General features: G+C 38.8%; 1 protein-coding gene across 4 annotated transcripts in view; it reads left to right on the top strand.

Annotated features, from left to right (window-relative positions):
* Positions 1-21,880, top strand: part of PRKDC (protein kinase, DNA-activated, catalytic subunit) — a 240,692-nt gene that overhangs the window by 48,316 nt on the left and 170,496 nt on the right. For all 4 annotated transcript variants that reach the window (XM_027608954.2, XM_027608960.2, XM_027608975.2 and 1 more), the window contains 5 exons: positions 4,717-4,943; positions 12,508-12,602; positions 14,043-14,142; positions 15,274-15,407; positions 20,072-20,326. In XM_027608954.2, coding sequence (XP_027464755.2) covers positions 4,717-4,943; positions 12,508-12,602; positions 14,043-14,142; positions 15,274-15,407; positions 20,072-20,326 — 811 coding nt within the window. The remainder of the gene's footprint in view (positions 1-4,716; positions 4,944-12,507; positions 12,603-14,042; positions 14,143-15,273; positions 15,408-20,071; positions 20,327-21,880) is intronic.

Here is a 21,880-nt window from a genome sequence, read left to right as displayed (position 1 = left end):
CATCTCTAGGAATGCATCGAGTTCTTCCAGATTATCTAATTTGCTGGCATATAGTTGCTCATAATATGTTTTTATAATTATTTGCATTTCTTTGATGTTGGTTGTGATCTCTCCTCTTTCATTCATGATTTTATTTGTTTGGGTCCTTTCTCTTTTCTTTTTGATAAGCCTGGCCAGGGGTTTATCAGTCTTATTAATTCTTTCCAAGAACCAGCTCCTAGTTTTGTAGATCTGTTCTACTGTTCCTGTGGTTTCTATTTCATTGATATCTGCTCTGAAATTTATTATTTCTTGGACTCTGCTTGGTTTAGGCTTTATTTGCTGTTTTTTCTCCAGCTCCTTTAGATGTAGGATTAGGTTGTGTATTTGAGACCTTTCTTGTTTCTTGAGAAAGGCTGGTATTGCTATATATTTTCCTCTTAGAACTGCCTTTGATGCATCCCAAAGATTTGAAAGTCGTGTTTTCATTTTCATTTGTTTCCATGAATTTTTAAATTCTTCTTTAATTTCCTGGTTGACCCATTCATTCTTTAGTAGGATGCTCTTTAGCCTCCATGTATTTGAGTTCTTTCCAACTTTCCTCTTGTGATCGAGCTCTAGTTTCAAACCACTGTGGTCTGAAAATATGCAGGGAATGATCCCAGTCTTTTGGTACCGGTTGAGACCTGATTTGTGACCTAGGATGTGATCTATTCTGGAGAATGTTCCATTGGCACTAGAGAAGAATGTGTATTATGTTGCTTTGGGATGAGATGTTTTGAATATATCTGTGAAGTCCATTGGTCCATTGTGTCATTTAAAGCCTTTATTTCCTTGTTGATCTTTTGCTTAGATCTGTTCATTTCAGTGATGGGGGGGTGTTAAAGTCCCCTACTATTATTGTATTATTGTTGATGTGTTTCTTTGATTTTGTTATTAATTGGCTCCTCCCATGTTAAGGGCATAGATATTTAAAACTGTTAGATCTTCTTGTTGGATAGACCCTTTAAGTAGGATATAGTGTTCTTTCTCATCTCTTATTATAGTCTTTGGTTAAAAATTTAATTTGTCTGATAGAAGAATTGCTACCCCAGCTTTCTTTTGGTGTCCGTTAGCATGGGAAATGGTTTTCCACCCCCTGACTTTAAATCTTGAGGAGTCTTTGAGTCTAAATTGAGTCTCTTGCAGACAGCATATCGATGGGTCTTGCTTTTTTATCCAATCCGATACCCAGTGTCTTTTGATTGGGATATTTAGTCCATTTACATTCAGGGTAACTATTGAAAGATATGAATTTAGTGCCATTGTATTGCCTATAAGATAAGTATTACTGTATATTGTCTCTGTTCCTTTCTGGTCTGTGTTATTTTTAGGCTTTCTCTTTGCTTAGAGGACCCCTTTCAGTATTTCTTGTAGGGCTGGTTTCATGTTTGCAAATTCCTTTACTCTTTGTTTGTCCTGGAACCGTTTTATATCTCCTTCATTTTCCAATGACAGCCTAGCTGGATATAGTATTCTTGGCTGCATATTTTTCTCGTTTAGTGCTCTGAATATATCATGCCAGTCCTTTCTGGCCTGCCAGGTCTCTTTGGATAGGTCTGCTGCCAATCTAATGTTTCTGCCATTGTGGGTTATAGAGCTTTTGTCCCAAGCTGCTTTTGGGATTTTCTCTTTGTCTCTGAGACTTTCAAGTTTTACTCTTAAATGTCGGGGTGTTGACCTATTTTTATTGATTTTGAGGGGGGTTCTCTATGCCTCCTAGATTTTGATGGCCCCTTTCCTTCCCCACGTTAGGGAACATTTGCTAACATTTGCTCCAGTATACCTTTTGCCCCCCTCTCTCTTTCTTCTTCTTCTGGAATCCCACTTATTCTAATACTGTTTCATATCTGGTATCACTTATTTCTCAAATTCTGCCCTTGTGATCCAGTATTTGTTTATCTCTCTTTTTCTCACCTTCTTTATTCTCCATCATTTGGTCTTCTCTATTACTAATTCTCTCTTCTTCCTCATTTATCCTAGCAGTTAGAGCCTCTATTTTTGATTGCACCTCATTAATAGCCTTTTTGATTTCGACTTGGTTAGATTTTAGTTCTTTTATTTCTCCAGAAAGGGATTCTCTAGTATCTTCTGTGCCCTTTTTCAATCCCAGCTAGTATCTTTATAATTGTCATTCTGAACTCTAGTTCCAACGTCTTACTAATGTCCGTATTGATTAGGTCCCTAGTGGTCAGTACTGCCTCTTGTTCTTTTTTTTTGAGGTGAGTTTTTCCATTTTGTCATTTTATCCAGAGAAGAACAGAGAATGAGAGAACAAAATACTAAAAGGAGTAACAATGACCCCAGAAAAATATGCACTAAACAAATCAGAAGAGACCCGAAACTGAGGTTAAAGAAAGGAAAAAAAGGAAAAAAAAAAAAAAAAAGAATATGATCAGGCTGGTGAATAGAACAGAGCCACACACTAGATTTTGGGTGTATTTTGGTCTATTAGAATAAACTGCCTCCCCCCCCAAAAAAGAAGTAAGAAAGAATAAACTTTCCTCCCCAAACTTTAAAGAATAGAACACTTATGTATATACAAAAATAAGGGTAAATACGATGAAGTGATGGAATATGACTGTAAAGATGAAAATTAAAAAAGATTTTAAAAAAGGAATTGATAAGAAGTTGGTTGAAAAAAGAAAGAAGAAAAATTAAAAAAAAAAAAGAATGTGATCAGGTGGGAGACTAAAACAAAGCCATACACTAGAGATTTAGGGTATATTTTGGTCTGTGAGAGGAAACTGTAGCCCAAAATTTTAAAGAAAGAGAAACATATATATGTGTGTGTGTGTGTGTGTGTGTGTGTGTGTGTGTGTATACACACACAAAAGATAAGGTTAAATACAATGAAGGGATAGAATATGGTTGTAAAAAGGAAAATTAAAAAAGATTTTTAAGAAGGAATTGATAAGTTGTTGAATGAAAATGAAAGAAGAAAAATTTTAAAAAATAGAAAATAAATAAAATTAAAAAAATTAATTTGGAAGACTAAAGAATCATGGGAAAAATGCCATGAATTCTATGTGCTATATTCCCCTAGCTCTGGAGTTTTGCAGTTCTCATTGATTGGTAAACTTGGTTTTGGCTGGATGTTCTTGCTGATCTGCTGCAGGAGGGTCCTGTTGCAGTGATTCTCAAATGTCTTTGCCCGAGGCTGAATTGCCCAGCCCTTCCTGGGGTGGACTAAATAATCTGCTCGGGTTTGCTCTCGGGAGCTTTTGTTCCCTGAAAGCTTTCTGTACAGCTTTGGACGACGAGAGTGAAAATGGCAGCCTCCCAATCTCTGGTGCTAGAGGAGCCGAGAACTTGGGGCCCCACTCTTCAGTGAGCCCCCAGAGAAAAGCATCAATCACTTCTGTCTCCCTGGTCTCCGGCTGCACTCCGTGCTCACCCGGCCTGTGACCAAGCTTTTCTATCTCTGGCACAGGACCCCGTTTGGAGTCTCCAAACCCAGCAGATTCCTGCGGTGTGCTCCTGCGCCACTCCTCCCCAGGGAGGAAGGGCATTCTCCCCGGATCTGCCGCTTGTTGGGTCCCTGCTGGAAGAGTAGTGGCTGGACTGTGCCGCAGATCATGGTTTATGGCAACCGTGAGCTGAGAGCCCACTCCTTGGCTCCGTCTTTGCAGCCGGCTTCCCTGCTCCGATACCTGGGAGCTCTGCCACACTCAGGCACCCCTGGTCTTCCTGTGACCCTGAGGGTCCTGAGACCACACTGTCCCAGCAAAGGTTCCACCCCCTGCTTAGCCACTGGAGTCATGTCCCTCAGCAGAGCTGACTTCTTTAAGTTCCGATTTTGTACTCTGCTGCTCTGTCACTTGTTGGTATTGGCTGACGGAGGCTCCCTCCCCCTGCTATCTGTCTTCCCGAATAGCGCCTCAGATTCACTTCTCTGCACGTCCTACCTTCTAGAAAGTGGTCATTTTTCTGTTCAGAGTTGCTGCTATTCTCTTCTTCAATCTCCTGGTGAATTTGTAGGTGTTCAGAATGCTTTGATACCTATCTAGCTGAATTCCTGGGTCCAGACGAAATTTAGGTCTCCTCCTCCTCTGCCATCTTGCTTCTCCCCCCTGATTTTTCTTTATGTAGCATTACAGTTCTCTTGGTACCCAGAACGATCTTGTTTTCTTTAAGTTCAATAAAGCAATTTCAAATACTGTTATGAGGTAAAATCACCACAGAAACTTTTAGGATATAGCCATTGGGTTTCTTCAGGGAAAGGAAGAAATTTTGTTACTACATAATTAAAGTAGTCTCTTTTTTTCATGGATTTTTCAGTTTCTTAGTTTTTTGTTTTTTGTTTTGTTTTTTAAAGATTTTATTTATTTGGCAGAGAGAGGGAGAGAGCAAGCACAAGCAGGGGGAGCAGCAGACAGGGGAGAAGCAGGCTCCTTGCTGAGCAGGGAGCCCGATGTGGGGCTTGATCCCAGGACCCTGGGATCATAACCCGAGCTGAAGGCAGCCGCTCAACTGACCGAGCCACCTAGGTGTCCCGTTTCTTAGTTTTTTTGAAAGAAAATGCTTTCATTATGTCAAAAGGACATTGTTATTAGAGTTTAGTTTCTAAACAATCTGATTGGTTTTACTTGTGCTTATTTTTTCTTGAATAGTGCCGTAAATTAATTTTCACAACATGCTATAGTTATACTCAGAAAAGACCAGGGTATTCAGTTGACATCTTATGTTTTGTTTTAGGATGGAGTTGTAGACCCTGTTGACAGTACTTTAAGAGATTTTTGTGGTCGGTGTATTCGCGAATTCCTCAAATGGTCCGTTAAGCAGACAACACCGCAGCAGCAGGAAAAAAGTCCAGTAAACACCAAATCGCTTTTCAAGCGACTGTACAGCTTTGCCCTTCACCCTAATGCTTTCAAGAGGCTAGGAGCATCACTTGCCTTTAATAATATCTATAGGGAATTCAGGTAAGTAAGCCATATGACAGGGAAGAATATAAAATAAGTTCTTGAAATTTTTAATAGTGATTGTGAAAAGTGCTGTTTATGTATCCATGTATTCATATATCAGGCATTTAGTTAACTATTATGTGTCAGATGCTGTGCTATTTTCTGGGGATTAAAAAATTAATTAAAATACAGTTCACATTCAGGAAGCTCAGAAACTACTGAGAGATACATACAAACATAATACCATAGCAATCTTTTAAATGCAACAGAAGACATAATCTTTGGAGCACAGAAGAGGAGTATCTAAGCCAGCTTGAGTAGGTTAAAGAAGTCTTCCTGTAGTGTTTATACTTAGATGAATCTTAAAGGATAAATAAATCAGCCAAAGCATTTCAGATCAAAGAAATGGATTAGAGAAGAAAAATAGGATGTTATATAAGGAGATGAAGACATTTTATTTTCCTTGACTGTGGAGTTGGAAGTTTGGAAGGGAGCATAGTGAGACTGGCCTGGAGCCTTTGTCTGTAGAGTTAAAAAACATAGGTTACTTCTAGTGACAACAAGTTCCTGGAGTTTTGGGAGAAGAGAGCTGCATGTTTAAATTTCCTCCTAAAATCCACCTGCCATAGCTATATGGAGAGTAGATCTGAATGATATAAGACAATAAGACAGGGCCAGGACACCAGTGAGGGGGCTGTTTCAGAAAGCCAAAAGAAAAAAAAAATCATTAGTCCCTGACCTAAGGTTGTAGTAGTAGTGTTTGTTCATTCATTTATTGTTACTTATTAAGAATATTATGTGCCAGGCACTGTGCCAAATGCTGATGATAAACAGATACAGCCATTCATGAGGATTGCATTTAAAAAAAGAGATAGATAATAATTAATCACATAGATAATTGTAAAACTTGTTGCTGAAATCAGTTCTTTTAAGTAGTAGTAGATGATTACAAGTAATCTTATAATGAGGAACCTGACTTTGTTTGGTCCAGATGGTTCTCTCATGAAATGACAGTTATGATAAAGATGAGGCAACAGCTGTAAAAGTAAGATAGATGATAGAGAAGGATGGATGGATGGATGGATAGGAAACTGTGTGTGTGTATCTGTGTACGTGTGCACATTTATATGAAAATTGACTAGAGTTTGAAGCCACTATTATTTTTTTTAGCTTTTTAAATTGTGAAACTTACATGTACAAAAGAGTGTTTAAAACGTATGTATGAATCTGTCACTATTTTCAGATGACACAGTATTATATATAGAAAACCCTAAAGACTCCACCAAAAAACTATTAGAACTAATAAATGAATTCAGTAAAGTTGTAGGACACAAAATCTATATATACAAATCTATTGCGTTTCTATACTTTAATAACCAATTATCAGGACATGAAATTAAGAAAACAATCCCATTTATAATCACATCAAAAAGAATAAAATACCTAGGAATGAATTTAACCAAGGAGGTGAAAGACCTATACATTAAAAACCATAAGACATTGGTGAAAGCAACTGAAGAAGACACAAATCAGTGGAAAGATATACCATGTTCATGGATTGGAAGGATTTATATTGTTAAAATGTCCATACTCCTCAAAGCAATCAACATAGTGCAATCCATATCAAAATTCTAATGGCATTTTTCATAGAAACCAAACAATCCTAAAATTTGTGTGGAACAACAAAATACATTGAAGAGCCAAAGCAATCTTGAGAACGAAGAACAACGTTGGAGGCATCATGCTCCCCAATTTCAAACTATACTACAAAAGCTGTAGTAATCAAAACAGTGTGGTATTGGCATAAAACAGGTTAATGGAACAAAATAGCTTAGAAATAAACCCATGCAAACATGGTCAATTAATCTTCGACCCAGGAGCGAAGAATAAACAGTGGGAAAAGGACAGTCTCTTTACTACATGCTGGTGTTGGGAGAACTGGACAGCCACATGCAAAAGAATGAAACTAAACTAGTATCTTACACCATACACAAAAATTAACTCAAAATGGATTAAGGACTTGAATGTAAGACCTGAGAAGCCATAAAATTCCTGGAAGAAAACCTAGGTGGTATGCTGTTTGATATCAGTTTTGGCAATGATGTTTTGGTTCTAACTCCAAAAGGAAAGGCAACAAAAGCAAAAATAAATATGTGGGACTGTATCAACTAAAAGCTCCTGCATGGCACAGGAAACCATCAATAAAATGAGAAGGTGACAAAAGATGATCAGTATCATTAGTCATCAGGGAAATGCAAATCAAAACCACAATGAGTTATCACCTCATGCCTGTTAGAATGGCTACTATGAAAAAGACAAGAAATAACGAATGTTGGCAAGGATGTAGAAAAAGGGGAACCCTTGTGCACTGCTGATAGGAATGTAAATTGACAGAGCCACTATGGAAAATAGTATGGAGGTTCCTCAATAATTAAAAATAGAAGTACCATATGATCCAACAATTCCACTTTTGGGTATTTACCTAAAGGAAATGAAACATTAAAAAAGATATATGCACCCCCACAATTATTGCAGCATTATTTAAAATAGCCAAGATATGGAAAGTGTCCACCAGTGGATAGATGGATAAAGAAAATGTGGTATATGTATACAATGGAGTATTACGTGGATGGACCTTGAGGGCATTATGTTAAGTAAAATAAGTCAGAAAGACAAATACCTGTGGTCTTACTTATTTGTGAAATCTTAAAAAAAAAAAAAAAATTCAAAGATACAGAGAATAGATCGGTGGTTGCCACAGGCTGGGAAGAGAGGTAGGCAAAATGGGTGACCAGTCAAAAGGTACAAACTTCCAGTTATGAAATAAATAAGTCATAGGGATGTACAGACATGCCTCATTTTATTGCGCTTCATTTTTTTAAAAAAGATTTTATTTATTTATTTGAGAGAGGGTGAGCGAGGGAAGGTGGGGGGCAGAGGGAGAAGCAGACTCCCTGCTGAGAAAGGAGCCCGATGCGGGACTCGATCCCAGAACTTTGGGATCATGACCTGAGCTGAAGGCAGATGCTTAACCGTCTGAGCCACCAAGCATCCCTTATTGTGCTTCATTTTATTGCTCTTCACAGATACTGCATTTTTTACAAATTGACTTTGAGCAGGTTTATTGGCACTACTTTTCCAACATTTACTCACTTTGTATCTCTAAGTCATGTTTTGGTAATTCTTACATTATTTCAAACTTTTTCATTATTCCTGTATTTGACGTGGTGATCTCTGATGGTGATCTTTGATATAACTATTGTGATTGTTTTGGGGTGCCATGAACTGCTCCCATATAAAACAATGACCTTAATTGATAAATGTGTGTGTTTTGACTGCTCCACCAACTGGCTGTTCCCCTATCTCTTTCCCTCTCCTCGGGCCCCCCTATTCCCTGAGACACAACAATGTTGAAATTAGACCAATTAATAACCCTACAATGGCCTCTAAGTGTTAAAGTGAAAGGAAGAGTTGCACATCTCTCAATTTAAATCAGAAACTAGAAATGATTAAGCTTAGGGCAGAAGGCATATCAAAAGCCGAGATAGGCCAAAAGCTAGGCCTCTTACACTAGTTAGACAAGTAGTGAATGCCAAGGAGAAGTTCTTGAAGGAAATAAAGCTGACACTACAGTGAACACATGGATGAAAAGGACGAGAAACAGACTTATTGCTGATATGAAGAAAGTTGTAGTGGTCTGGAATGAAGATCAGACCAGCCATAAAACTCCCTTAAGCCAAAGCCTCATCCAGAGCAAGGCCCTAACTCTTTAGTTCTATGCAGTGAGAAGGTAAGGGAGCTGCAGAAGAAAAGTCTGAAGCTAGCAGAGGATCCATGAGGTTTAAGGAAAGAAGCTGTCTTCATAACATTAAAGTGCAGGATGAAGCAGCAGGTGCTGATGTAGAAGCTACAACAAGTTATCCAGAAGATCTAGCTAAGATAATTAATGAAGGTGCCTACGGTAAGCAACAGATTTTCGGTGTAGGTGAAACAGCCTTCTACTGGAAGAATAATCCATCTAGTACTTCCATAGCTAGAGAGAAGTCAGTGCCTTGCTTCAGAGCTTCAAAGGACAGGCTGACTCTCCTGATGGAGGCTAATGTAGCTGGTGACTAAGTTAGAGCCAGTGCTGATTTACCATTCTGAAAATCCTAGGCCCTTCAGAATTATGCTAAATTTACTCTGCCTGTGCTCTCTAAGTGGAACAACAAAGCCTGGATGATAGCCGTCTGTTTATAGCCTGATTTACTGAATATTTGAAGCCCACGGTTGTGAACTGCTCAGAAACAAAGATTCCTTTCAAAATATTACTGCTCAGTGACAATGTACCTGGTCACCCAAAAGCTCTGATGGAGAGATATCATGAGATTATTTGTTTTCATGCCTGCTAACACAATATCCATTCTGCAGTTAATGGATCAAAGTTACTTTGACTTTCAAGTCTTATTATTTAAGACATACATTTCATAACGCTGTAGATGCCATAGAGAGTAATTCCTTTGATGAATCTGGCAAAGTAAATTGAAAACCTGGAAAGGATTAACCATTCTAAATGCCATTAATTACATTCATGATTCATGGGAAGAGGTCAAAACATCAACATTCACAGCGGTTTGGAAGAAGTTGATTCTAACCTCATGGATGACTTAGAGGGGTTTAAGACTTCGATGGAGGGAGTAACTGCAGATGTGATGAAAAGAGCAAGAGAGCCAGAATCAGAAGTGAAGCCTGAAGGTGTGACTGAATTGCTGCAATCTCATGACAAAACTTTAATGGACGAGGAGTTGCTTCTTATGGATGAGCAAAGAAAGTGGTTTCTTGAAATGGAATCTACTAGAGTTGAAGATTGTTGAAATGACGATAAAGGATTTAGAATACTGTATAAACTTAGTAGATAAAGCAGTGGCAGGGTTTGAGAGGATTGATTTCATTTTGAAAGAGACTCTGCTGTGGGTGAAATGCTACCAAATAGCATCAAATGCTTTAGAGAAATTGGGTCTGGAAGGAAGAGTTGATCTATGCAGCAAACTTCTCTGTTGTCTTATTTGAAGAAATTGTCACAGCCACCCAACCTTGAGCAGCCACGAACCTGATTAGTCAACACCAGCCATCAACATCGAGGCAAGACCCTCCACCAGCAAAATGATTATGACTTGTTGAAAGTTCAGAATATGGTTAGCATTTTTTAGCAATAAAATATTTTTAATAAAAGTATGTACATTTTTTAGACATAATACTTTTGTGCACTTAATATACAGTACAGTATAAACATAACTTTTATATGCCCTAGGACACCAAAAAATTCACTTCACTCACTCCCTGTTTTGAGATAATTGCTTTATTTTGGTCACCTGGAACCGAACTCGTAAGATCTCTGAGGTGTGCCTATAGAGTATGGTGACCATAGTTAATAATACTGTATTGCATATTTAAAAGTTGCTAGGACAGTTGATTTTAAATGTTCACATCACAAGGAAAAAAATTTGTAACTGTATGGTGATCCATGTTAACTAGACTTACTGTGGTGATCATATTGTAATGTATACAAGTGCAGAGTTGTTGTACTCCTGGAATTAATATAATGTTATATGTCGGGTATGCCTCAGGTTAAAAAAGAACTGTGTAAAGTTTCTTGAATGATAATAAAACAAGTTTTTGTATACTCACCACCTAGGTTAAGAAATGGAGTATTTTCAATATTTCAGACCTTCCTCTGCTCTGAACTAATCATTCTTTCTTTATGTTACTTATTCCCTTGTTTGTCTTTTTTGTTTCATTTTGTATGTATATACCCTAAATGATATACTTTTGGATTTTGGAAAGCAGTAAGGTCAGTGTTTTCACTGTTAGGTGAAGTATCCTGGGATATTCTTTTCAGTGGAGACTGGTTTCAGCTTCCATGAAAGATTACAGAAGCGCATTCCAAGGAATTAGAGTGACAAGGTTCTTGTTAGTTTTGGGAAGCAGAATGGTGTGAAATAGGCTACAACTGACGTCTGAGAGTGTGGACTGCCCTTTAAATTCTGCATCTCAGTTCCCATTGGTCCACCCCCATGTGTCAGGAGCATGTCAAAGCAAAATTCTCTTGTGGGATAAATGAGCACTGTCAGCTGATCCAGATTGAACATGGACAGGAGAAGAACTTTAAGTACCTGATCATGGTAGGCCAGATTAAGAGGAATTTGGGCTTTCTTCTTTATAGGTTGAAAAATCCATACTGTGGTGTTTTGGTGGAGACAGCTTTAACAAGTCTCTTTTTTGGATCCTTGCTCACCTGTCAAGTCTGGGTCTTCTTGCCTCTCCTCTTGGATGTCCTCTGTACTTCTTCCCTGTGTTTGATCTTTTGTTTCCTTTTCCTCTCTTGTCTTCCATTTTGGATACTATTGATTTGTTGGATCACATTCGAAGTGGCTTTTTGAGAAAAGGTGCATGAGTGATAATTTTTTTGAAATTTGGAAGTTGAATACTATAGATACGAGTTCTGTTGCTTCCTTTCTGCATGCTAATGAACTTATTGTACACCTTTCTTTGGAAGCACAGTTCTAGGGCATCATTTTGTCATGTCATTTCTCTAATTACCTATTTTAGTTGGTGTTGATATATAAGCTGTTATACTCAGCCTGGCCTTTCAAGGCCCCCCCACCCCAACTTTTGCAATCTCATCACAAACTGCTCTTCCAAGTGAACCTTTTCTTCTAGCTTTGTGGGTTTGCTTGCTGTCTCCTGTGTTTTTCATCTTGCCTCCATGTCTTTGCCCATACCACATATTTATGGGGAATGTCCTTTATTTTCAGTGTCAGATCGGGATGTGTGACACTAGGGGAGATGTGGAGCTTGTGGAACTCTTGACAGGCCCTGTCCATCCTAGGATTCAAACTTAAAAAAAAGAAACTGGGACAGTATTCCTGCCAAACCAAACACCAGTTTGTAATTCTTGTTCTAAGTGCTCTCCGTCCTCCGGCACCTCACTCCAGTTCTGTTTGTTCCAGGAAATGCGCTCCTTCCCAGTGGGCCGTGCAGTGACCCAGCACTTCATCACACAAGTAGAACTTCCAACTCGTACTATTCTCTGAACTCCTCTGAGACTTAGTACCTAGCCCTGTCATTTTATGCTTAATGTATAAAGTCCTGTGTTATTTTTACTGTCCTGTGTTATTAAGGAGCAGATTTTCGTTTACTGTTGGTGTTGACTTACTTTTGGATAGGGTGAGAGCTCTTGAAATTCTTTTATTCTGAAAGAATGTGGATGTGGTATGAGACCTTCTTTTCTATTAATCTTAATGAGGTGTGTGGAAGTGTGGTCAGAAAAGTGGTTCAGACCTTATGTGCTATGAGCAGTTTTACAGATGGAAGGGTACTTGTGTGCACAGAAAAAGCCAGTGTTGCCTCTTTTGGTTTATGTACTTTTTGAGGAAGTTTTCTTTGACAAGTGTTTTAGGTTGCTTTATGTTTCAAAACATTTGAGCCATTTTTTTTTTAAAACAAGTTTAATTTATGTGTTCTTTGATAACATTACTTTTTGCCCTTGTCACTCCTGCTTTATTGTTTTCCTAGGTGAGGTTCAATATTCTTTATTTTACAGGGAAGAAGAGTCTTTGGTGGAACAGTTTGTGTTTGAAGCGTTGGTTACATATCTGGAAAGTCTGGCCTTAGCACACACAGATGAGAAATCCTTAGGTAGGTCTTATCTGAGCTTTTTGTTTGCACACCAGTTCTGTTTGCCTGACAAATCTATAAGAGCTTTTCCACTCAGGGGTTAAGCCTCAAGTAGTTCTCTCATAAGGTGGTGGTTTCTTTTCTCTCATCTCCCATGTAGGATGGTAAGTGTGAAGGGGAGATATGAGATATGCCCCTCTGGTGCCTCTTCAATGCCCGCCTCCTTTAAGGCCCACAGATTTTCCAGGGAGAGACAAGGGCAGGTGGGATAGTTTTATTGTGCAGCTCCAGTGAAGCCAGCCAGCCACTGTGATGACACGAAATGTGAGAATGTACGATTACACCATGTAAAGAAAGCTGAGTATGATAACCACTGAGATGTGGCCAGTGTCTCACTGATGACAATTTGAAACATGGAAAATAGATTGTGATTACAAGATTGTGATAAAGATGTTTTGACCATAATTAAGAAATAATACAAAATAATAAGTCAGAAATAGACTTAAATTAGCTAAGAGAGTAATAAATGGTAGTCTTACAATTAAATTCTGTCTAGCAGGTATTATGAACATCCTGGAATTTCTGGGCTGGAAGTCTTCTTAGACATCTTACCCAGAGAACACAAGTGACTGATCTAGGTCGCATAGCTGTGTGTGGCAGAATGCTCTTTCACTTATCCAGATTTTATTTTGTTTTTTCAAAAGACAGGTTGAGCTCTATTACTCTTCATGTTGATAGCCTGCTATGGGTAAAAATGCTTAAAATTTAGCTCTTGTCATCAAAGAGCTTAAAATTGTTTATCTTAACAGCTCATATAGGTGAATTTTCTCAACAAGTGAAACTTAACTTTTAAAAATCACTGCCATATCTTCAAAGCATAAAAAGAAAACTTTTTCTTGGTTACAGAACTCAAGTTCTGTAAGGCTCTTTCCTAAATAACCCGAGATGTCTGTGGATGGTTTTACTAAATTACTCTGGTTCTCCTACAGTGGCTATATTATTAAGCTATTGAATGGCTTAACCTACATAAGAACAAGGGGAGGTCAAGGAATTTATACCCCTTAAATAATAGGCTTAACTTGAGGTAAATAGGATCTGGCCTGGTATGTGAGTTTTGTAATACCCGTAGAGTCTCTTCCACCTCAAATCCATTATGTGAGGCTGTGCTTTGGCTGGCTGGGGACTGGTGGAGCAGTTTCTCATTAGGTGTAGTATTGCTGTGAGTGTGTTTGTGCATGTGCACTATACTATCCTGCAATTAAATGTGGGTTTTGTTTTTGTTTTGGGACAATATAAATCATTTATTTAAAATTTGCATTCTGAGGGATGAAACAATATTAACTCTATTGTAAAATTACCTTTTTAGTTAAAAAACTAGGTCAATAAACTTATAATGCTATTTTATTAATAATAATTAGCTGTTTATCTCCTTTGGAAATATATTTTTATACTTGGGAACAGGTACAATTCAACAATGTTGTGATGCCATTGATCACCTAAGGCGTATCATTGAAAAGAAGCACGTATCTTTAAACAAAGTAAAAAAGCGACGTAGGCCACGGTAGGTGCTAATTGCTTCCCTTTTTTATTTTTTTTTTCCAACATAAAACTAATTCTCAGTAAAAGAAAATTTGAAAGGAATGTGTGGAAGCATAAAGAATCAATTTTCTAAACAAGGAATACGTGGAAATAGGAGTCAATTTCTAGGACGCTAAAAAGCTTTGTGTTTGAAAATGCTTGGCCTAAGGTATAAATTTGTAACACATTTTATCTGCACTAATTTTGAATACAAATTTGGTGTGGAATTATTTGACTAGGAAATGCATGAGCTATTATGGAGTAAATTTGAAATATAAAAACTGAAATATTGAAATAGTAGCATTTTGACAGCCATGGAATTACAGAATTATGAAATGAAGCTACCCAAAGCCAAGGCAGGCTTATTAACCAGTGGTATCCAGTCTTCACTGTTAATTCCATCCTAGCAAGGTCTTATTCTCCAGAAGGATGGGGTGTGCCATGCATCAGCCCCTCCAGATCTGTGCAGGGTGTCTGGGGAGTCTGCTGGCTGCTACCACTCTGCAGAAGCATTGGCACATGTAAATTAGATATTAATATTTTCTCTGTTGTTTTTAAAATTGATCCCTTCAGATCCTATTGTTAACTTTTGACCTCTTTAGATCGTTGGTTCTCAAACTGAAACATGCATCAGAATTACCTGGAGGTATTGTTAAAACATAGGTTGCTGGGTCCTGCCCCCAGAATCTTTCAGTAGGTCTGGAGTGGGGCCAAGAATTTGCATTTTCTGCCAAGTTTTACAGATAATATTGATGCAGCTGGCTCAGGGACCACAATTTGAGAGAGACTGCTTTAGATTTCAAATCCCCCTTTGTTTTAAGGTACATTGAAAAGGAAACATGAAAATATTGGTACTGTTGTTTTAAGCAACACTTTTTAACTTTTCCCTCAAGTTAAAAAAAAAAATGAAGGTAAGCAGCATTTAGGACCAATATATTTAACCTGTGACATTTTATGGTATACTATTGATAATACATTAAAAATAAATTGAATGCCTTTTGATGAAGTTTCTACATGTGTGGCAAAATTGAGTTTATGGTTTCTAGACTAACATTTAGCTAAATGCTAAATGTTGGGGCATGTGTATTAAATATAGTATGTTATCTCCATTTAGAGGATTTCCACCTGCGGCATCATTGTGTTTACTGGATGTGGTCCAGTGGCTGTTAGCCCACTGTGGGAGGCCCCAAACAGAATGTCGACACAAATCCATAGAACTCTTTTATAAATTTGTTCCTTTATTGCCAGGTATTGTGACCTTTATGTCCTATAAATTATGGGTTTTTCTGTTACCAGTAGTAAGAGAGATGTATACTTATTTAAAATGTAACCTTTCGGGCACCTGGGTGACTCGGTTGGTTAAGCGACTGCCTTCAGCTCAGGTCATGATCCTGGAGTCCCAGGATCGAGTCCTGCGTCGGGCTCCCTGCTCAGCAGGGAGTCTGCTTCTCCCTCTGACCCTCCCCCCTCTCATGTGCTCTCTATCACTCTGTCTCTCAAATAAATAAATAAAAAAATGGGTCACCTGGGTGGCTCAGTCGTTAAGCGTCTGCCTTCGGCTCAGGTCATGATCCCAGGGTCCTGGGATCGAGCCCCGCATCGGGCTCCCTGCTCGGCGGGAAGCCTGCTTCTCCCTCTCCCACTCCCCTTGCTTGTGTTCCCTCTCTCACTGTCTCTCTCTCTGCCAAATAAATAAATAAAATCTTAAAAAAAAAAAATCTTTAAAAAAAAATAAAAATGTAACCTTTCTGTTATACAGATGAGTATAACAAATAATACATTCCTAATAAAAAGATAAGTATATTCAATAATCATTACAGATCATTTGTATGACAAAGGATAAACTATGGGGTGTACATTTCTCAAAGATTTATAGAAGGAAAGAAAAAAATCCTATTTTGATGTCAAACGATATAGAGGAAGTAAATTTAGAATTTCCCAGTATCTTTTTTATCCTACTACATTTTTGCTTTTTTTATCTCATTTAAAGGAAGTGAAGTAAGGGTTGGATGACCAGTGCAGTTAACATGATATTCAGTTAATAGTTAGTGAAATAATGCAGTTATTTTATTTCACCATGTGATTAATAAGAAATTGTTAAAACTGCTAAATCTGAATGATCTCAGATTATTGTGATATTAAAGGAAAGCAATGAACCCATGCTTTTTAATAATTATTGCATTAAGCCATTAAACAATACTTACAGACTTGAAATAATTACTAAAGTTTTTAGTACAGGAATAAATGTATTCTCTTTTCTCCAGTTAAGTCCAGACTGAGGTTTGGGAGTGTAGGTATGGGGAAACTGTGCCTCAGGATGGACCGAGGCCCTGGCTTCCCCCTATGGAATGCACTGTGCAAGAGTCCAGAACCAAGAGGTGCTATGGTGTCTGGATAAGAAAGGTCATGGTACACTACAGAACATGAGGAAGACCCAGTTCTTTTTAGAAAATAGGGTGGAGTACTACTTTGGGGCTTTTTCCTCATGGAAGAAGAAGTGACAGTTACTTAATATAGTTCTAAAACTTAGAAGATTCTATTCTGTTTTGTTATACTATGGAATGTATTATGATGATATGTGCCATAGATTTATATAGCATATATTGCAGTTGTATTAGTACTACGTATACTCTCTGGTATATATATATATTTGTCTATATTTATTTGTCTACTATAATTATATATATAAAGTGGTAATGTGTATTTGGATTTTTAATGTAGAGAATTGTTTAAAAAACACTAATATTTTATATTTGCTTATTGCTTTTAGTTAACAAAATTAGTCTTATATGTTGTCATTCTTAAAATACACCTATAGTCCATGAAGATTGGATGGGTGGAAGGGTGGGGCATGTTTTCCTTATTTTTATTTTTATTTTTTTAAGATTTTATTTATTTATTTGACAGGGAACACAAACAGAGGGAGTGGGAGAGGGAGAAGCAGGCTTCCCACAGAGCAGGGAGCCTGATGCGGGGCTTGATCCCAGGACACTGGGATCATGACCTGAGCCGAAGGCACACACTTAACAACTGAGCCACCCAGGCGCCCCAATATTTTCCTTATTTTTAAATGAAACTTTGGCCCAGATATTATAAGGGTGCAACTGCTAGTTGGCAGACCTTACCTCCCTCCAGGGTGGATCTTTGACTCTCCCTCAGCCCACACAATTTCTAGTGTTGTCAGCTTGACTGATCCTAGGCATTTCTATTGTTCTTCTCAGTTGCCTACAATAGAGACCTTACGTATTTTCAGTGAAATAAGTAGAACTCTGCTTCTCAGAATTGTTTCTGTTACACAAAGGATGCCAAGTAGTAGGTGAACCTTGCCCCGCTGCCAATATATAACACTCCTCTGTGCCCTCCAGTGTTGCATCCATTGTTCTCTCTGCTGTGTTTTCCCCCCAGTAGTTTTTTTTTCTTAAGTTTTTAATTCCAGTTAGTTAACATACAGTGTCATACTAGTTTCAGGTATACAATATAGTAATTCAATGATTCTGTATATTACCTGGTGCTCATCATGTCAAGTACACTCTTAATCCACACCACCAGTTAAATGATCCTTTAACCATCAGTTTGTTCTTTATAGTTAAGAGTCTGTTCCTTGGTTTGCCTCTTTTTGCCCCCATATGTTCATTTGGTTTTTTTTGTTTGTTTGTTTGTTTTCTAAGATTTTATTTATTTGAGAGGGCCCAGGGAAGGGCAGAGGGAGAAGCAGACCCTGCTGAGCAGGGAGCCCAACATGGGGCTCGATCCCAGGACCCCAGGATCATGATCTGAGCTGAAGGCAGATGTTTAACTGACTGAGCCACCCAGGTGCCCCTGTTTTGTTTTGTTTCTTAAATTCCACCTATGAGTGAAATCACACGCTGTTTGTCTTTTTCTGACTGACTTGCCTAGCATAATGTTCTCAAGCTCCATCCATGTCCTTGTAAGTGGCAAGATTTCATTCTTTTTTATGGCTGAATAATATTTATACTACATCTTCCTTATCCACTCATCCATCAGTCGATGGACAGTTGGGCTGATTATATATTTGGTTGTAAACAATGCTGCCCTCAGTGGTTTGTGTGTGTGTGTGTGTGTGTGTGTGTGTGTGTGTGTGTGTGTGTGTGTGTTTTAAGAGGGTGGGGAGTGGAGGAGGGAGAGAGAATTTCAAGCAGGCTCTACACCCACCGTGGAGCCCAACACGGGGCTCAGTTGATCCTACAACCCTGAGATCATGACCTGTGCTAAAATCAAGAGTCGGACGCTTAACCAGCTGAGCCAGCCAGGTGCCCAACCCCCAGTGGTTTTTAAGGGACAATGTTAGGTGTCTTTTTAGATCAGAAGTCCTGTGTCCTAAAAGAGTATGCTGTTGTCAGGGCTGCTGGGCAACACCTAGATCAGTGGGCCGTATGACAAGTATACAGACATGTCCCTACGACATGTGTCAGGGGCTTCTGACTGCTGAGACTCATGTTGGACAGAAAGCCAGGGTGACAGCAACCATAGTTCAGAGGAGGAGAGTGAGAAAGAGGCAGGGATTTGGGAAGGTTCCCGGCAATCCAGATGTGCTTTCCCAGGCCTGTCTCTTGGTCCGCATATTCCCTTCTCCTCTTCTTCCTCTACACCTGTCTCTCTCTGTCCTTTCTCTTCTATGACTCTTAGCTAGTATTCAGTATAGAACTTAAATATTATTTTTACTCATTTTATTTTATTTTTTGATATTTAGTGAAAATAATGGAATGTTTAATAGTTCTCCCTAAAACAAACCTGAAAACATGATATTAAATCTTTTACTTATATAGCGGTGACAGGTATATTTTAACACAATAGGAAAACTATTTCTTCTTTTTACTACATCAGAAATACATTAGTGTTTTGAATTCTTCTCTAACTTCATTAGAATCAGGATGATTTGACCTTTTGAGCGTCACTGATTTCAGAGCATACAAAATACAATTTAATGTTTTTTCTTTAGTTTAGAAAATGATTAATACCTAAAGGAAAAAATGCTTTTTAAAAAGCAGTTAATTCAGGGCACCTGGTGTCTCAGTCAGTCGAGTGTCTGCCTTTGGCTCAGGTCATTGATCCCAGGGTCCTGGGATTAAGCCTCGTATCGGGATCCCTGCTCAGTGGGGAATCTGCTTCTCCCTCTCCCTCTGCTGCTCCCCCTGCTTGTGTGTGCACCCTCCCCCCCTCCCTCCCTCTCTCTCTCTGTCAAATAAATAAAATCTTTAAAAAATAAATAAAAGATAATTCAACTCTTTTATTTAATAAAAACTGCATTTAACTGAATGATGGATGCTACTCTAAGCACTATTTCAAATATTAACTACTTCAATTCATTTACTCTTTGTAGGAACCTCAGAGGTAGATACTGTTAGGATTCTCATTTAGAGATGAGGAAACCGGGACACGAGAGAGGCCAGATCCACATACCCAGAAGTAGGATAGGAACTTGAGAGTCACAGTGCTCTTTTTGTGTTCAGCCTTTAAATTAGTCCTGAAAAAAAGGGATAACAATTTTCAAGAAAAAAGGCAAGGGAAAGGATATGATGTTTATAAGTGTTCAAATGATATCCAACCATTTTTATAATGTTTAAAGCAACTGAAGAGGATGGCTTTGGTGGAAATACCTTCTTGGCAGTAATTACAGTGAAACAAGTTGTGATTGCTATAGGTAAAAAAAAAAAAGATTATCCCTTATCATTCTGAAATTGTATTGCTCTGGTAGGTACTTTATATGGGACTTTTATGGAAACTATATTTGAAATACTGTGATCTGGTCTGAATATGTTTGTTAACATATCAGACTTTTAATTCTTGTTTTTTATTATTGGGGGATGCTACTTTTAATTAGGCACCATGATTAGATTAATTTTAATTATGTGAAAGTTATATGTGTGTTTTAATCTTGTTTCTTTTTTAAGGCAGTACATCCCCTTCTTCATGGCTGAAGGATATTCTTAAGAACAAAGATACTTCCTTTCTCATAAACATATTTGAGGGGGGAGGAGGAGATTGTGATCGGCTGTCAGGCATCCTTGCTCAGCCCACCCTCTTCCATCTGCAAGGGCCGTTCAGCCTGAGAGCTGTCCTGCAGTGGATGGACATGCTTCTGGCGGCTTTGGAGTGCTACAACACATTCATTGAAGAGAAAACCCTTGAAGCATCTGAGATCCTGGGTAGGTAAAACCTACACCCCAAGTTACTGTGGTCCAGTTCTACCTGGAGTCATTCTGCGCAAAAGAGCAGTGGGGTGTTTGACTAGACAGGCACCACTGTCTCAGAATCCCAGAAACAAAGGCGATAGCAGGGAGCATTAATTTAGTACTTTCATTCTTGACGCTCACAGTGAGGGCAGGGTTCTGGTGTATATGACAGCAATGAGGCTACAGAAACCTGCCCAGTCTGTACTTTGTGCCCTGTTTACAGGTTCTTGATGATCCTTTTATCAAATAACCTTTTGAGGTTTTCATTTGCATATAACACATTAAAAGAGTTCTTCCTGGGTGCGTGGCTGGCCCAGTTGATAGAGCATGCAATTCTTTTTTTTTCTTTTTTTTAGAGAGAGCATTCAAGCAGGGTGGAGTGGGGTAGAGAAGCAGAGGAAGGGGGCAGAGAGGGAGGGAGAGAAAGAATCTTAAGTAGGCTCCATGTTCCGTGTGGAGCTGGATGCAGGGCTCCATCTCATGACCCTGAGAATGAAATCAAGAGTTGGAAGCTTAACCAACTGAGTCACCCGAGCACCTGGAGCATGCAACTCTTGATCTCGGGGTTGTAAGTTCCAGCCCCACGTTGGGTGTAGAGATTACTTAAAAAAATAAAATCTTTAAAAAAAAATGTTTATGGGGGCACTTGGGTGGTGTGGTCGGTTAAGCGGCTGACTCTTGGTTTTGGCTCCTGATCTCAGGGTCCTGAGATCGAGCCCTGCATTGGGCTCCATGCTCAGCACTGAATCTGCTTCACATTCTCTGCCCCTCCTGCTAATATTCTCTATCTCTCTCTCCCTCTCTCATAAATAAATCCTTAAATGTTTATGAAATAAATGAATTCTTTGTGACATGAGGCTCTGTGATCTTATTCCATGGTTTTTTGAGTAGCATGTCTTTATTTTTCTTATATTTTCCTATTCCTTAGTGTTTTTATTGTAGCATGATGATGATAGTGTTGTTTACAGAGGATAGAATGCAGGGTGGAGTGTTTTGTGTGCTCCTTAGCCCATGCTGGGAAGGAGGAGATGGCAGGCTCCATCGTTCTAGTGACCTAAATGGGACCTCAGAAGGCGGGAGATGGCTCCTGGGAGGTGGGTGTCTCCCAGAGTAGAGTACCCAGGAGTGGACCATAGCTGAGAGGTAAGTTGCTCTGGGCTTCGAGGTTCTCTGAGCAGGCTATTTTAGTCTTCAGGGGTTTCACCTAAATCCTCTCTCATGGGCTGAACATCCATCCAACTTACCACTCAGACATGTTCTGTCGTTTAAATGATTTTCAGTGTAGACAGAGCATCCATTCTGGTGGTGGCTGACTAAAGGAACTACCAGTCTCTAATTCTGTCAGAGCTGAAGTCTGTATTTCAGGAATTTGGGAGAAAGAACCAGGCTGTCTTGTCTTCCTTCTAGCTTGAGGAAGTTGGAGCCAGACATGGTGGGGAGTGTGTAATGTGTGTGTGTACACACATGCTAGGGTTCAGGAAAACAGATTTTATGCTTCTGAGATCTGACTCTCCAGCGTGGGATTCT

Source organism: Zalophus californianus, chromosome 4 (genome assembly GCF_009762305.2).
Source record: "Zalophus californianus isolate mZalCal1 chromosome 4, mZalCal1.pri.v2, whole genome shotgun sequence".
Lineage (NCBI taxonomy): Eukaryota > Metazoa > Chordata > Mammalia > Carnivora > Otariidae > Zalophus > Zalophus californianus.
Note: the sequence above shows the minus strand (reverse complement) of the source record. Positions and strands in the feature narration are given on the sequence as shown.